At 39.3% G+C, this 18,017-nt stretch overlaps 1 protein-coding gene across 10 annotated transcripts in view; it reads left to right on the top strand.

Moving 5' to 3' along the window:
- Positions 1 to 18,017, top strand: part of KLHL32 (kelch like family member 32) — a 209,316-nt gene that overhangs the window by 28,941 nt on the left and 162,358 nt on the right. For 9 of the 10 annotated variants that reach the window (XM_070450085.1, XM_070450089.1, XM_070450086.1 and 6 more), the window contains 2 exons: positions 7,241 to 7,328; positions 15,139 to 15,319. In XM_070450085.1, the coding sequence (XP_070306186.1) occupies positions 7,306 to 7,328; positions 15,139 to 15,319 (204 nt within the window). In that variant the 5' untranslated portion in view covers positions 7,241 to 7,305. The remainder of the gene's footprint in view (positions 1 to 7,240; positions 7,329 to 15,138; positions 15,320 to 18,017) is intronic. The other variant, XM_070450088.1, reaches the window with a different exon arrangement.

Here is an 18,017-nt window from a genome sequence, read left to right as displayed (position 1 = left end):
GAGAACTGTAAGAGATTCTTTAATGAAAAAGTTTTCATGGCAACATTTTAAAAAAGCACATTAGGATGTTATAATTGCAGGTTAGGTTATTTTGACAAGACTGTGTAATTGATCTAAGCATTTTATGTTTCTATTCACAGAGGAGTGATGGAGCTAAAAATTAAAGAACTGGAAAGGGGTGTGTTAATGTGACTGGAAGAACTGACTTAAACGTACTTTATTTTGGTTCACAAGGTCTCCAGCTATATTCACGAGGGTGACTGCATATTCATCCTTGTTCTCACTAGAGGGATTTTTAATATTCAGTGCAGCATTTCCTTTTAGGGCATGCATTTTGATAGTATGCGCTTCACAGGTGGTTCAGTGGTAAAGAATCCCATCTGCCAGTGCAGGAGATCTGGATTCAGTCCTTGATCTGGGAAGATCTCCTGGAGAGGGAAATGGCAACCCATTCCAGTATTCTTGCCTGGGAAATACCATGAGGAGCCTGGTGGGCTACAGTCTGCGGGGTTACAGAAGTGTCAGACACAACTGAGTAACTTAGCAACAGTATTTTGATAATAGTCACTAAAACATTGTGATTTAATACTTGCAAATAAGCTGGCATTATGATTGCATGTTTTTCATTCTAAAACAGGTATACATTATACTTTTTCTACTTTGGGGGATTTTGTGAGAATAATTGTAGTTCCAGGGGGTTCAAGATAGTGAGCAAGATAGATATAGATCCTGCCTATATAGACAGGATGATCAAATTATTTATGATTGAAACTGGAAAACCACAGAAAATAAATGGGGATGCAATTAGTAATTACACTGGGACAATAGACAAAGCTGTGGCTACTCCAAGATGGTTCATTCTCCTTAAAGAGCTCACTGTCTTGGGTTGGGGCTAGGGGCAGAAATGAGGCTAAGACAATAGCTTCTAACCCCCCTTCCTCAAAGAAGTAATTATATAGAGTGCTAATTATGCTGTGTGTTTGGATGTATAGGTGTTATTAGAGCTCATTGAAGAGTAAGGACCTGGGACCTTGGGGAGTTTTAGGGAAGGCTTCCCAGAGGAGGTGACCCCTGGGACTTGCAGGATGAATAGGAACTAACTAGGTAGAAAGGACATGGGAAGTTCTGGACAGAGAAGATGGTTGGTACCAGTATCCTGAAGGGAGAGAATAGCTCGGTGTGGATGAGTGGATCTTCATGATAAATGCTGTATCATACTAGATGCTTTCAAATACGTAAAATGTGGAATAGAATAGTATAGAAGAGCTAGAAACTCTGCTGCATGAGCTTTCATAGATTTCATGGATATTGGCTCTCCTTTCCTAACTAGATACATGTGGTTTCCTATCACCCTATTCAAAACAATTGATGATTTGATGTGTCCAGTAATTTTAAAAGGATTTGCTTTCTCCCTGTTATGAGTATCTATTTATCTGGGACTATTGTGCTGGGTCAGTTTATACTAGCTTTGTGTCCTGCTGACCGTTAGTGAAATCCAGCTACAAAGATAATTTATTTAACTTTTTGTCTCTTTCCCCCCCCCCACACCCATAGGATAATAAATACTCAGTAGATCATTATATACCTATTTATGGCTTATATTGTTAAGAAGATCTTAGTGACTCTATTTATTCTTTAATTTTCATATAATTTATATATTTTTATTTTAATGTGACTTCAAAAGTAGTAGTTTTATGATTTATTATAAAACTTGGAATTAGAGCAGAATAATTAAGAGTACAAACTTTGGAGTCAAACAGTTTTGATCCCTGAGACTACCAATTTCTAGTCCTGTGCCTTTTGTGAATTACTTATACCCCAGTTTCTTTATCAATAAAATGAAAATGATATCATCCACATTAGGTTGTTGTGAGTATTAAATGAGATCATGCATATGAAGTACCTCTTACTGTAAGAACAATCAAAGAAAGCATTTGGCTTGTGGTAGTGGTGAGCATTCTTTTTCATTGCCTTTCTCTGGGATTGGAATGAAAACTGACATTTTCCAGTCCTGTGGCCACTGCTGACTTTTCCAGATTTGCTGGCATATTGAGTGCAGCACTTTCACAGCATCATTTTTTAGGATTTGAAATAGCTCAACTGGAATTCCTTCACCTCCACTAGCTTTGTTTGTAGTGATGCTTCCTAAGGCCCACTTGACTTCTCATTCCAGAATGTCTGGTTCTAGATGAGTGATCACACCATCGCGGTTGTATGGGTCGTGAAGATCTTTTTTGTATGCTGCTGCCGCTGCTGCTAAGTTGCTTCAGTCATGTCCGACTGTGCGACCCCATAGACGGCAGCCTACCAGGCTCTTCCGTCCCTGGGATTCTCCAGGCAAGAACACTGGAGTGGGTTACCATTGCCTTCTCTTTTTGTATAGTTCTATGTATTCTTGCCACTTCTCCTTAATATCTTCTGCTTCTGTTAGGTCCATCCATTTCTGTCCTTAGTTGTGCTCATCTTTGCATGAAGTGTTCCCTTGGTATCTCTAATTTTCTTGGAGAGACCTGTAGTCTTTCCCATTCTGTTGTTTTCCTCTATTTCTTTGCATTGATCACTGAGGAAGGCTTTCTTATCTCTCTGTGCTATTCTTTGGAACTCTGCATTCAAATGGGTGTATCTTTCCTTTTCTCCTTTGCCTTTAGCTTCTCTTCTTTTCTCAGCTACACAACCATTTTGCCTTTTTGTGTTTCTTTTTTTCGGGGATGGTCTTTGCCTGATGCTGGGAAAGATTGAAGGCGGGAGGAAAAGGGGATGACAGGATGAGATGGTTGGATGGCCTCATTGACTCAATAGACATGAGTTTGATTAAGCTCTGGGAGTTGGTGATGGACGGGGAAGCCTGGCGTGCTGCAGTCCATGGGGTTGCAGAGTTGGACACGACTGAGCAGCTGAACTTAACTGAGCAGGTAAAGTGATTATTATTTATAATTGTAAGTTAAAATAGCAGATATTTAATAGAGAGGCTTTAACATTATGATCTCAGGAATAGAGCCTGAATGATTGTCTTTTATAGATTAAAAGAGTTGTAGGGTTTTGTAAGAACGGGACAGTTGTGTTCTTTTGGCCTAAATTTCTATTCAGTTGGTAAACTGTGCTCTAATCACGCTTGGACCTTTCCTGTTAGAATTAAGCCATCTCCACGTCTTTTTTGTTTGAAGGGAGAGCTTAGATGTTTTCACCCTCTGAAAGGGCAAACATCCTTGTGACCTTCGGGAATGAGGTTCCATGCAGGAGAGTATACCAGTGGGGTACCCTTGAATGTTTACCTTTCAAACTAAAGGGGTATCTAATATCATTTATTGCGTACCATGTGATGATGTACTGGTATTAAAATATACTAATTTACTGGTATTAAAAATATAGCAATTTATGAAATAATCAGAATTAAAGATAAATGATCATATGCAATACATAATCTAATGATACTATAAAATATATGTAGTAAAGTATAAGAAATATTAGTGAATAATAAATAACAGTAATTTTCATGGATTGATTCATCCTTTAACTCATTTTAACTCCCAGCCTTTAAAATGGTGTTCATTTCACTGAACACTGTAGAATGGAACAGATTATAATTAAAGAATTTCTGAAGAGAACTAATTTAGTGAGTTGGTCTCCAAACAATAAAGGAACTTATCTTGAGATTTTTAATTGCTATATTTGGAATGTCTGAAAATATCAATAAAGTGTGTCCTTTAATTTTGGATTATTGTAACTTTTAGGATTATTGTTTTATATTCACCTAGTTATTGGGAGCATTTTAAAATATTAGAAGTTCAGAAAGATTAAGGTTTTTTCATGTCTCTGTAATAATAATAAAAAATATTCTTATGCCATCTTAAAGTGTCCATCTCTGTAGTTTTTGTGTTAAGCAATAAGAACCTGGAGTTTATAACCTAGTTTGTGAAAGGAATATGTAGCAGTGATAGGTTGCTAGGAAAGTCTCTAAGCTAGTTGAACAATGTGTTATGAATTATTCTGATCCTCTTTATTGCTCAGTTGTAGTGGATTGATTGAAAATGATGCTCATTTTTAGATTTGTCAAAACTTAGAAATAAATGAAAAGTGTAGGTATCCTATTTTCAGTAATTAAAAAAGCAAGAAATAAGTATGAATGTATGACATGTTTGAAACAACCTGATGTTCGACAACAGTGAAATGAATCCTCAGCAAATTATGATATATGTATGTGAATTAGTATAGTTTGAAGGTTTGGGTACAGTGTAACAAATACTATATTTTAGGTTGGAAATCATAGGTCTCTGTTTTATAAAATTAGCAGAAATAGGCACAGCTTTATATATTTTTTACATTGTTTTTGCTTTTCAAAATGAAACTTGGGAGAGAGCCTGTTTAAGATGACTCAGACTGGAGTTAATTTTGATACTTGGGTGTATTAGAAAATGGGAGCTAGAGCCTCTAATGAGAGTTGTAAAACATAATCATGGATTCAGTGTTTATATATATGTATTTTATATTTTCTTTTTTTGAGTCTTGTCCTTTGTGAGTATTATAAGATAATATAATTCCTTGTTCTATATTGTAAATCACTGTTTATCTATTTTGTATATAGTTGTGTATATCTGTTAATTCCATACACCAAATTTATCCCTACTTCCACTTTGGTAATCATAAGCTTGTTTTCTGTGTCTGTGTGAACCTGCTTCTATTTTGTAAACAGATTCATTCATATTATTTTTCTAGATTATACTTATAAGTGATATCATGGAATATTTGTCTTTCTCTAACTTTATTTAATATGGTGATCTCAAAGTCCATCCATGATGCTGCAAATGACAAAATGTTTTTCTTTTTTACGGCTGAGTGATTTTTTTTATACACACACACACACACACACACACACATATATATACACACTACATCTTATTTATCCATTCATCTATTGATGGACTCTTAGGTTGCTTTCATGTCTTAGCTGTTATAAGTAGTGCTGCTATGAACATTGTGGTACATGTATCTTTTTGAATTAGAGTTTTAGTGAGCTTAAGGAATCGCCATACGGTTTTGCATAGTGGCTGCACCAGTTTACATTCCCACCAGAGGTAAAGAAGTGTTCTCTCTTCTCCACACCCTCTCCAGCATGTATTATCTGTAGGCCTTTTGATGACGTCCCCTCTGACAGGTGTGAGTCGTCAGCCAGGTACCTCTCTGTCGTTTTGGTTTGCATCACTCTAATAATTAGCAGTGTTGAGCATGTCTCATGTTTCTGGTGGCCATCTGTGTATCTTCTTTGAAAAAGTGGCAGTTTCTGCCCATTTTGGATTGGTTGTTTGTCTTTTTGATATTGAACTGTATGAACAGTTCATATATTTTGGAAATTAAGCCCTTGTCACATTGTTTGAAAATATTAATATTTTCTCTTAGCCCGGAGGTTGTCTTTTCATTTTGGTTATGGTTTCCTTTGCTGTGCAAAAGATTGATTAGGTCCCATATGTATGTTTTTGCTTTTATTTCTGTATTGAGTGTTGTTTGGAAAGCTGGGCTGCTACATGTATATCAGTGAAATTAAAACACTCCCTCACACCATAAACAAAAAGAAACTCAGAATGGGTTAAAGCCTGTGTCCATGGGATTCTCCAGGCAAGACTACTGGAGTGGGTTGCCTTTTCCTTCTCCAGGGGGTCTTCCCGACCCAGGGATTGAACCTGGGTCTCCTGCATTGGAGGCAGATTATTTACCGTGTGAGCCAGCGGGGAAGCCCCTAAATATAAGACGCGACACCGTAAAACTCCTCGAAGAGAACATAGGTAAAATGTTCTCTGGCATAAATCATAACAATGTTTTTTCAAATCTTTATTTTTCCCTCTGGCCATCTGATGTTTTAATTTTTAATGTAACTCTTTTAGCTATTTTTGGTTCTCAGATTTTAATTTTTAGTCCCTGAAATTCTAATAAGGTGAAAAACTTTATTTGTTTTTTATTTTTTTTAATTTTTATTAGTTGGAGGCTAATTACTTTACAATATTGCAGTGGGTTTTCATTGACATGAATCAGCCATGGAGTTACATGTATTCCCCATCCCGATCCCCCCTCCCACCTCCCTCTCTACCCGATCCCTCTGGGTCTTCCCAGTGCACCAGGCCCGAGCACTTGTCTCATGCATCCCACCTGGGCTGGTGATCTGTTTCACCCTAGATAATATACATGTTTCGATGCTGTTCTCTTGAAACATCCCACCCTCGCCTTCTCCCACAGAGTCCAAAAGTCTGTTCTATACATCTGTGTCTTTTTCTGTTTTGCATATAGGGTTATCATTACCATCTTTCTAAATTCCATATATATGTGTTAGTATACTGTAATGGTCTTTATCTTTCTGGCTTACTTCACTCTGTATAATAGGCTCCAGTTTCATCCATCTCATTAGAACTGATTCAAATGAATTCTTTTTAATGGCTGAGTAATATTCCATGGTGTATATGTACCACAGCTTCCTTATCCATTCGTCTGCTGATGGGCATCTAGGTTGCTTCCATGTCCTGGCTATTATAAACAGTGCTGCAATGAACATTGGGGTGCACGTATCTCTTTCAGATCTGGTTTCCTTGGTGTGTATGCCCAGAAGTGGGATTGCTGGGTCATATGGCAGTTCTATTTCCAGTTTTTGAAGAAATCTCCACACTGTTCTCCATAGTGGCTGTACTAGTTTGCATTCCCACCAACAGTGTAAGAGGGTTCCCTTTTCTCCACACTCTCTCCAGCATTTATTGCTTGTAGACTTTTGGATAGCAGCCATCCTGACTGGCGTATAATGGTACCTCATTGTGGCTTTGATTTGCATTTCTCTGATAATGAGTGATGTGAGCATCTTTTCATGTGTTTTTTTAGCCATCTGTATGTCTTCCTTGGAGAAATGTCTGTTTAGTTCTTTGGCCCATTTTTTGATTGGGTCATTTATTTTTCTGGAGTTGAGCTGGAGGAGTTGCTTGTATATTTTTGAGATTAATCCTTTGTCTGTTGCTTCGATTGCTATTATTTTCTCCCAATCTGAGGGCTGTCTTTTAATAAGGTGAAAAACTTTAAAACTTACAAGCATTCTGAAACATTGCCTATCACAAGAGCATTCAGTCAGATTGTTGTATCTTGTCTATAAAACTCTTCAAGATTTTAAAGTATTAGCATCATGAAGGCCCAGAGTATGTTCGTTTGTTTGTTTTCTTTTTCTTTTTCGCATTTAAGTCACTGTGCTTTTCTTTCTTGTCTTTTCATTTAGCTGGAATGCTTGCCGACTTCTCTGCGACCTTCTAAGGCTGAGACCCTGAGGAACCCAGCTGGAGAATGCCGTCTGAACGCTTCCTCAGGTGGGCGCTGTAGGATACATCTTGGCCTGGGGTAGTGAGCCTTGTGTGACTTGAAATCCTTCTACTGCAACGTCTAGGACCCAGCACACGGAAGGCACTCTACAAGGATTGGAAGAATTAAAGCAAACCAGTCTGTTAGTGTGTGTGAATTTAGTTTGGTAGCACAAGGGCTAACCACTAAGATGTAATTGCTGCCCAAACTTAGATATGTTTAATGGCGAAGTATTTCAAAGAATACTTTTTATCTTTATTTATTTAGGACGCTAACCTCCCTCAAATTAATGGTATACATCCATAAAGATATAGTATGTAATAAATAATCAGAAGATCACATATACATGACTGCTGTCCCTTTTAAAGCAATCATTTGACATGTAATCAGTATAAAAATATTAATGAAATGTTTTTGCATTCTTTTATTTCATACTCTGTCTTTGACATCCAGTGTACATTTTCCACTTAGAGCCCATCTCAATTTGGACTGCCCACGTTTTACTCTAGCCACATGTAGCTAGTGGCTATTATATTGGATAGTGCAGGTTTAAGGAGTTCCCCAGAGGAAAGGTATTGGGGTTGCCTTGCTGAAGCCAGGTCACAGGTCACCCTCTGCCCTCACTTGTGAATTTCAAGGTGGCACTATTGCTTCCATGGAAGACCTTTCCCAATTTTAGGATGACCTTCAAACCTGTGTACCCTCGGAAAATGTGGCTCCTGTCTTATGTTTTGTTTGCTTGTTTGTTTAGTATTTTAGGAAGTTTTAGGAATATGTTTTTCCTTCCTTATTTATCCATTCCTCTGTCGATGGAGGTTTAGGTTGCTTCCATGTTTTGGCTGTTGTAATCTGTGCTGCAGTGAGCATTGGGGTACATGTATCCTTTCTATGATGTTTTTTTCCAGATATATGCCCAGGAGTGGGATTGCAGGGGCATATGGTAGCTCTGTTTTTACTTTTTTAAGGAACCTTCCATACTGTGCGCTATAGTGTTCTATACCAGTTTAGATTCACACCAACAATTTAGAAGGGTTCCCCTTTCTCCACACCCTCTCTAGTATTTTGTGTTTGTGGATTTTTTTTATGACAGTCATTCTGGCTAGTGTGAGGTGATATCTCATTGTAGTTTTGATCTGCATTTCTCTGATAATTTAGCAGTAGTGAACATCTTTTCATGTGCCTCTTGGCCATCTGTATGTGTTCTTTGAAGAAGTATCTATTTAGGTCTTCTCTCTGACGTCGTTTTTGGTTGGCACCAGGCTTGGAGGTACTATTGGCATCTAGTGAGTAGAGGCCACGGATCCCTCTAAACATCTTACAGTGCGCAGGATAATGCCCATAGCAAAATATGTCAGAATGTCAGTTTCACTGGGGTTGAGAAGCCCTGCTCTAGATCTGGCATCCAACCAATATAGCACATGGAAGGAGACCGTGGTATCAGTCTGCCACCACTAAGCAAAGTGCTTTATTTCTGGCTACCACGATCCATGTGGATTCTTCTCTAAATTATTTTTTACTTTAAATTTGCCATCTCTGACAAACTCTGACCCCGCTGCCATCCATCCTCCCTGGCACCGTCACCTCCGCGATGGACTTTCCTCCCCTGATGCAGCACAGACCTCCCTTCCCCCGCTTTCTCACTTTCCCTGTGGAACTGGGGCACCGGCGCCTTGTATGTGCTCCGCTGTGTCATCTCCCTCACCCTTGGAAGCTCTGAGCGCCTCCTGCCTCCACTGGGCCCTGTCTTTGTCTGGGGCACCACTTGTTTGGCCGCTCTCTCAAGTGGTGGCCTTGTTTTCTCAATTCTCATGGACTTTAGAGATGAGTAAAGAGCTTGTTGTCAACCTGGGGCATGTTTTGCACCTCCGTCTTTACTCCTCATATTGGTTGTCTGGGAAAACGACAACCAAGACGGGCTCTTCTGAAGGTGGTGCTCTTAAGCTCTTCCACCCTCTCCCCGTCCCCACGCCCGCAGGTGACTTGCTCTCATCCACTGTGCGTTTGGCAGACAGTCTCCTCTTCACCACCAACCCTTCCCTGCCTCCCGGCACCCTCCGTGTTCACATGGAGGATCGGCCTGACTTCATGGCCTTGGATCTTCTACCTGCTTGTGACCTTCTCCCTGCCTCAGCCACCTTCTCCCGTGGCCACGCCGTGGATCTTGCATCCCTGGAAGTTGCTCAGTTTCTGAAACCATTTTGTTCCTACCAGGGCCTTCTCTCCTTCTAGCTTCCCGATTTACCTACCCTCACCATGGTGTTGCTTTGACCTCATTGCAGCGTCTCATTTAGTGGCCGGGCCACTCCACCAAATCCATCAACATTTTCCTTCTCTCCTATTCCCCTCTTAACCAGTTTAGAATCTGTCGCTCTTAAATCCTTAGTTTCTCTTGCTCTGTGCGTTTGCCTGACAAAATCCCAACCCAGATGGTCTCAAGTGTCTGTGTTCTCCTGCCGACACTGTCCAGGGGAGGTTGGTTCCGCTGAATGTTAAGATTCAGCAAGCAAAAAAATAAAACGCCTTAGGTTTTAATGCATGTTTCTGCTTCATTTATTCCTTCCCTCCTGCTGCTCAGAAAGGAGGCACTTCTCACAGCTGAGCCCAGCCCTGCTTCTGTGTTTTGAATCCTGTCTTTCTTGTCTTCTCAGCAGCTTTTGACTGTTGGTAGTCTCTCGGCCGTGTTCTGGAGACACAGCTGTGCTTCTGTCATTCTCTCCATCCTGATGAGTTTTGCACCTCTGGCCAAGACCTCTTTCTGAGCTTCAGATTCTGCTCTAGGCCTGTGCCTGTCCTCAGGGTTCCAGCCGTGCGTGTTCTGTAGACTCGGTGTCAGGGCCTTGCCCCCTCCTGCCACGGGCCCAGAGCACTTGCTGTTCCTCTGCCTGTAAAACTCTGCTCTCCCCCTTCGCCATGGTAACTTGTTTGCATCCTTCAGCCTGCAGCTCCAGCATGACTTCATCAGGGAGGCTAGCTTATTAGATTAAAGTTTAGCTACCTCACAAAACTGAGGGATCTGTGAAGGCTGCTATGCAGATAAAGTGTTCATCATCTTACCTCCAGAACCTGGTACAATACCTGGCACAGGATAGTAAATTTTTGAATGAATAAGGGAAGGAAGGAAGGAATGAAACAAGATTATCCATTTATAAATACATTCCTTTCTGCGTCGTCTTCATTATTTTTTTGGTCATTTACTAAGCATATTGTATCTTCTTTGCTTATTATTTTGACCCTTACTATTGTTAGCATTAATTGAGAAGTATTTACAAATTGTAAAGTGTTCTATTAAAATTAAATTTAAGTTCCTTGGTGGTTTTTTCTTTTTTTAACAGCCTGTCCACTTCCCAGGTGATACTAGTGGTAAAGAATCTGCCTGCCAATGCAAGATACATAGAGACGTGGGTTCTATCCTTGGGTCAGGAAGATACTCTGGAGAAGGAAATGGCAGCCCACTCCAGTATTCATGGGATTCTGGGAAATCCCATGGACAGAAGAGCCTGGCAGGTTACAGTCGATGGGGTCTCAAAGAGTCCGACATGACTAAGCAACTAAGCACCACTGAAATAAATAGGCTTCTTTTAATATTAATATATTTAATTTGTATTAAAATATTTTGACTGTAGAATGGAAGTGATTAGGGCACAGTTTATCAATAGACTGAACTGTGCATTGATTGATGCATTATCCTAGTTCTATTAGGTTTTTTGGTCCAGTCCTTTTCTTTTTGGTGTAATCTATTTAGAAAATGAGGATCTCTACAGTACTTGACTCTGTTTCATATACAAGTATGCAACACCTTATTGGTAACCTTACTTGAAGACTGCTTGCATATATCTTGTGTATCTAAATACTAAGTAAACATTTATCTGGAAACTGACTTGAATTTTTAAATTTGAATTTCAGATATTTAAAAACCAGATAACCGTTGTGGAATTTATATATTATAAACTGAGTGACGTGAGTCAAAATTTGTGCTATAAAAATGAGACTCTGAGAGATTTCTGTAATCAGAAACGTTTACTCTGAGCTTGAAGTAGTGGTTTGTGATAACGCAGTGCTTCCCTGTGAGTGAGCTGTATCGTGTTATGAACTTCATGCTCTGCATTTGATTTTTTAGTTTTTATCATCAATTTCAGAATGAAAGTTAAAGATTTAAAGTCATGAATAGTTCTGTTCCTTGAGATCTCATTTATTTATCTCCCTGTTAACTGGATGCTACATTTGACCAATCAGATGGTTGCTCCCTGGCATCACTGAAAAGCAATTTCTTGCTCAGGGAGTCTGAGGCTTCCTGTGTTGTACCTAAGAGGGGCTGGGCCCTGTGCAAATCAAGAACAGCCAGACTCATCAGCAGCCTGATGGGGTATCTGAAACCCTTATACGGTTCATGTGGAAAGAAATGAGGAACATATCCCCAGGGAACTTGTAGACTGTCCTGTAAAACCATAGCATGAAGTATATATATCATTTAATCTTTTCAAGCAGACACATTTTTTTTTAAGTGAAACTAGTAAAATGAATTTTTTTTTTGTAAAATGAATTTTAACAATATATCTTTTAACCCAATATACCCTAGATATTATCATTTTGACATGTAATTGGTATAAAAATATTGAGAAATTTTTGCATTCTTTTATTTAATTCTATGTCTTTGACATCCAGTGTACATTTTCCACTTAGAGCCCATCTCAATTTGGACTGCCCACGTTTTACTCAGTACTCACATGTAGCTAGTGGCTATTATATTGGACAGTGCAGGTTTAAGGAGTTCCCCAGAGGAAAGGGTATTGGGGTTGCCTGGCCGAGGCGAGGTCACAGGTCACCCTCTGCACTCACTTGTGAATTTCAAGGTGGCACTATTGCTTCCATGGAAGACCTTTCCCAGTTTTAGGATAACCTTCAAACCTGTATACCCTCAGAAAATGTGGCTCCTATCTTATGTTTTGTTTGCTTAGTATTTTAGGAAGTTTTAGGAATATGTTTTTCCTTCGTTGTTTCCCAAGGAATGGCAGGGTACTTCTCTAAGTTGGTAGTTTGCTAATTTGCAGGCGTTTGATGCCAAGGAAGCCATTTGTGGGATATGTCTGCTCCCCACCCTAGTTCAGAGATGGTGCATAGTAGTCTTCGAGTCACCTCCTCCCTGGTTTATGATTATTGGCTTTATCCTATGGACCTGTGGCCTTGCAGCTGTGATCTGTGGTTGCTTGTGCTTTCACACTTAAAAGAGTTGAGGTCTTTTGCAGATTTACATCTTGAGAGTTGAGTGGGAATTTCCTTTCAGAACATAATACAATGACTTGTTGATTAATAGGCCTTTATTTCTTGCCAAATGTTGGAGTATTTGTTTCTGCTTTTAAGGATTCCTAACATATTGGTTCCAAAACATTTCGTATCTTGTGCCAAGTGTTGCCTTAAATATTTAGCATGCTGTTTTCTTTAAGCTTGAATATTTCAAGCCCAGCTGAATGATCCTGTGAAATTGTGCAGCATCCCAATTGTTTCAGAGCTGAGCCCTTTATTCTTTGCCAAATTTCAGTTTACAGCTGCTCTTTCCCTGGCAAGATTTATTCTCTGTCAATAGATATCTGGAATGCAAACACTGATTCAGTCTTAATAATACGGATGTGAATTGTGGCTCTATATTTGGAAAATGAGTAAGGAAACGTTATAAGACAATTATTTTAATATATTCTCCTGTTCCACTACAAATGAAATTTCAAAATACATTTATTTGGCATTTAAGGTATACTAAAAGTGAGAAAAGTTATGAGAGTTTCACATAAATGTTCTAAGATTATCATAATTAAAATCTATTTTCTCTCTCCAAACTTAATCATTGCAAAGATGAATGTTTTTGAAGCAAGATTTCTGACTTTTCTTATCACTATCTCATGTTATTATGCTAATGTGTATTATTTTTCAAAGATATTTTGACTTTGAAATTATGCATGGTCTAAATATATAATTAATATGGACTTTGTGATTTTTTTCCCCCTCTAGCATAGATTTTTGAGATCTTAGATCATTTTTTGCCTTTGTTTCAGTTTTTTTTTTGTTTTATTTTTTAAGCAGGAGGACAAATGGCATTATTATATTCATGGTAATGGATTCTCAAAATGCCTGCTCTTGGGCCATCAAGAGCATCTCTGTGAAAGAGATATTATTACCTGCCTCATAGTGTTGTTATAAAGATTAAATGAGTTAATAATGTAATCACTAAGAATAATTCATGGAACATAGTAAGGGCTTTGTGCTTGTGAAATGTATAAAAATGTCATCCTTTTAGGAAAGATTTTTCAAAGACTGTCTTAAAGCTTAGTTAGCTGATATAATACTTCTGTTACAACATACTCTGTTCCTTCATTTCTTTGAGCCATGCTAATTAACTCCACTCTAGCCTCTGCATAGCAGTATGTATAAGAGTTATTTATGCTTCTGAGCATGATTTTCAATTACTGACTTTAAAGTCTGCCTATAGCTAGAGATGCTAGATGAATATTTGATGACAGTAACCATTTCAAAACTCACTGCTGTATTTCAGCTGAAAATAATCCTCCCACCTTCCCACGAGAACTTACTATATCATCACCTCCTGTCAAATTTTTTTTTCTTTCAGTAGTTCTGACATTTCTGAGGCTCCCCAGTCAAAAGTGTCCAATAAAGCTTATTGGCTGCACTCTGGCATTTTATGGAAAGCGTTTGGTTTCCTTGAAGATAGTGATTTATGCTGAACTGTAATTCATCAGCCAGCTGGCACCACAACCCTGTCAGATAAACCAGCCGTGCAGACTAGACTGGTGGTGACGCCTTGGTTCCCTTGAGCGGCTCTTTCACATTCAGAGGAAGGAACTGGATACAGGAGCTGTCAGATTGGAAGAGGAAAATCCCACCCATTCCTGTGGCATCTTTACTCGACTTCATAATGGAGTCCACAGGCCAGAAATAGAGCTGCTTCTTTCTTGTTCTCATCTCCTCTTAGTCCAATGCCGATTCTGAGATTCCTAGAGTGCCATGGAAATTTTCATGTATCTAAGTTGGAATTGTTTTTAACTATCTACAAATTCAGTTTGCATTTGGTGTTTATTAGCATTACTTCCACACTCTTTTAGGAAGATGTGGGGTTTCACCCAGGAGTTTTGAAAGGACGTGCAATGAATATTTTAGGGTAGGGTTGGGAGTGAAGAGGAAGGTTTCACAATGAGTAAGTTTAGCAGTTGCGCAAAATAGAGCAGAAAATAGATGGCATCGTCATTCGTGAGTCTAGTACAGTGACCACACGTAGATACTGCAGGCTAATAATACAGATGCAGTTTACTTTCAGCCTTAGAGTTTTTCCCTACAGTGGCATTTCTTTTGATGCACTCTTAGTGATGCATAATTTCCCAAGTTTAATAATAAACTGCTACGGCTTAATTAATGGCCTTTTATATGAAGTGGTCACAGGCAGCCCTTTTTTTACCCTACCCAACACTTGCTCAGTTTTGTCTTATTTATTAATGGAGTATTGCGTCTTGTGAGGAGACACGGTGACCTCCTGTGTCTCTGGTGAGTCACATGGGTCCCTGGACTCAGCGCTGGCTCAGTACATGCCAGAGATCCGGTTCTGAGCTTGTGCTAACCTCACACAGGTGTTAGCAAAGAAACAAAGGTTAGAGACAAAGAAAGCAAGAGGCTGGTGGAGCAAGAGACGGGGGGCGGTGGCGGCCACCCTGTCCCAGGCCCTGGAATCCGCATCCCCTGGGTTGCCATGAGGGAGAGCATGTGGGGGTGGCCAGGCTGCTGAGAGGAAGAACAGTAACTTGCTCCCTCTGCCTGCAGTGTTCAAGAAATGTTGACAGGCCAGAGGCTCTGCCACTCTGAATCACACAACGATAGCGTCCTGGCAGCCCTGAATCAGCAGAGAAGCGACGGCATCCTCTGCGATGTCACCCTGATTGCCGAGGAGCAGAAATTCCATGCTCACAAGGCCGTCCTAGCAGCCTGCAGCGACTACTTCCGGGTGAGTCAAGGCAGCTTGTTATTTGTTTCTTGTAGGGTATTATACAAATAGACGGAGGATGACGGTTTTCCTGAACTGTCACATAATCATCAGCCAGTTAGTAATAGTCCCCAGAGTTGTGAGTGTTGCGGGGCTTCCCTGGTCAGGCTGAGATTGGGATGCTCCTTGGACGGGACACCTGGATGGCCCTCCAGTGGAGACCAGACCTCTCCTTTGCATCTGTGCTGAGGGGTGTTCGACAGTTCACCCCCATAAGGAAATATGGCATTGTAGTGTGCCGTGACAGGAGTGCAGGCCGGCGGCAGGGTATTTCTGCGTTGAGGATCAGGAGGACAATCTGTGAAACAATGTATTTTTTAAAAGTCCCTAAGTATATGTCATGTGTCTGATTTTTTTATTTTCTATGGTTCTTGTTTTATTGCTTTCCAACTCTCTGCTCCAGGGACAGAGATGCAATCAGCCCCATAAGGAGTATTTATGGTTGACATATGGGTACCTTCTTCTCTGAGGACATGTTGTCTTGTTTAGTAGAACTTTAGGTTTTTGTTTCTAGTGGCTAATGATATGTGATAAGGTGTTTGTTGTTGTTATTTTGGAAGGTGAATATATGGGATGGTTATAGCTAAATTTAATGTTATTTATTTAGTATTTCTTATGATTCAGGTCATAGACAAAGGACTTTAAATGCATATCTCATTTAATCTTCATAACAATCAATTTTATAAACATACACACATACTATAAAAATCATTTTACATGTAAGGAAACTGAATCTCAGAGGTTAAGTAATTTGAGGTAACTCAGTTTAAGTAGTAAGTCACACGGTTTGAAGTGGCAGATCTGCAACTGAAATCTACGCCCGAGTCTTAACCAGCACTCTGTACCACCCCTGATGTGGATAGAGGAAAGAAAATCATGACAATTATTAACCAGATTTTTTGAAATATTTAACTATGAATGTACATTACTTAATTGCTATTTAATTTTTTTCTATCTTTTATCAGTTAACTAGTGAGTAGGTAATATTTTTAAAATATAATAGCATACAATCTTTTTCAAAGTCTCAAAATGATAAACCAACTCCAGCCTGAGTCAGTTTGTTGGTTTGATTTGGAATTTCTTTTTTACTTTTTTGGCCATGGTGTATAGAATCTTAGTTCCCCAACCAGGGATCAAACCCATGCCCCTTGAAGTGGAAGCATGGAGTCTTAACCTCTGGACCACCAGGAAAGTCACTGATTTGGAAATTTTCAGTAGTAACCTTGTTTTTTGATGTTTATGAGACAATATCAACTGTACACAATTGCTGATTAGCATTTAAAGAGAATTTTCAAAGATGCCAAATCATAAAAGAAAGATTTTTTTAAAAAGTGCTTTGAATGTGGTGAAACCTGGTGATGTAGAGGATAAATATCTGTCTTAAATTAAACTTAAAATATCTATCTAAATTTAAAAGTAGGGATTTAATTTCTAAACTGCAGAAATGAAGCAGTGTCTGTAAAGTACCCTTCTGGTTTCATAAATATAATTTACATTTTATCCACTTACATTATAGGCATTACTCTTCCAGAAAGCTTATATTGCTTGGAGGGCTTTTGAAACAAAATACTTTGGGTTGTTATGTGTAACTTGTGCACATTATATAATATGAGTTTTGTCTTCTTAAAATCATAATGTAGCCCTGCTGGCGCTTAGCTTTTTTCCTCCTTGATCTCTGTGGGGTGCGTTTTGAATTTAATTGGGGTTCGATTTTGTGCATGTGTGTATATGAGAGAGAGAATGTGCCAGTGCATGCATGTGAGCCCCAAAGAGCACGTTGCCTATTGTTGGCATTTAACAATGTTTGCCGCTACTCCGAGTTTATCTCATTGCCACATTGCCCCTCATACTCTGACGGGTCTTGCACAGAGTGCCTCCTTTAAAATACTGATGTTATAAAGCCTGTGAAGAAAGCTTTTTTATTCCCATCCTGCAGCTACAGAAACTAAAGTGCAATATGTGTAAATAACTTGCCCAAGGACTGCCAGATACTAAGCAGGAGAGCTGATTTTCATCCATTGGAGCATTTGTCTCCTTAAGTACCAAGTTGTGCTTTTTCTCCATAATCATGTGCCCTGCTGGATTCATACACAGTTCCTTCAATCTCAAGACTTGCTTGTGAAGTGAAATTTCAGTGCCTGTGTATCGATTATTTAGATGGAAAAACTAAGACAAACTTGGACCTACTGCATTTAATTCTTTCCTAGGCAGTTTGCTAAGTGCTATAGTTATACAGTATTTAACTAGACATAAACTGAACCCTGTAGAACTTGTAATATAGTTATTACACTGGAAGTCATTTTTGCCTTGTACCCTGTTTCTTTATTAACCTGTGTTGCATAACAGAAGACCCCAGAACTTAGAAACTGGATCGTTCCTCTGGTCTGACAGCTCCCCAGATCTCTGGATTCATTCTCACATCAGCAGTTAACCGAAGAGTCAGCTGGAGGTTGGGTGATCTCAGTTAGCTTTGTTTACATGTCTGGTGATTGGTCGGGTCACAGCTGGGGTTCCGGGGGACACTTGGCATGTATTTCTCATGATCAAACTAGCCTGGGATTTTTCACATGACAGCTAAATTCTAAAACCAGCAAGTAGGCTAGCTTCAACGCTCCTGTTTGTGTCCTGCTTACTAATGTCTCATTGATCAAGCAAGTCA

The sequence above is a fragment of the Odocoileus virginianus genome, chromosome 19 (genome assembly GCF_023699985.2).
Source record: "Odocoileus virginianus isolate 20LAN1187 ecotype Illinois chromosome 19, Ovbor_1.2, whole genome shotgun sequence".
NCBI lineage: Eukaryota > Metazoa > Chordata > Mammalia > Artiodactyla > Cervidae > Odocoileus > Odocoileus virginianus.
This window is presented reverse-complemented; position numbering and strand designations above follow the sequence as displayed.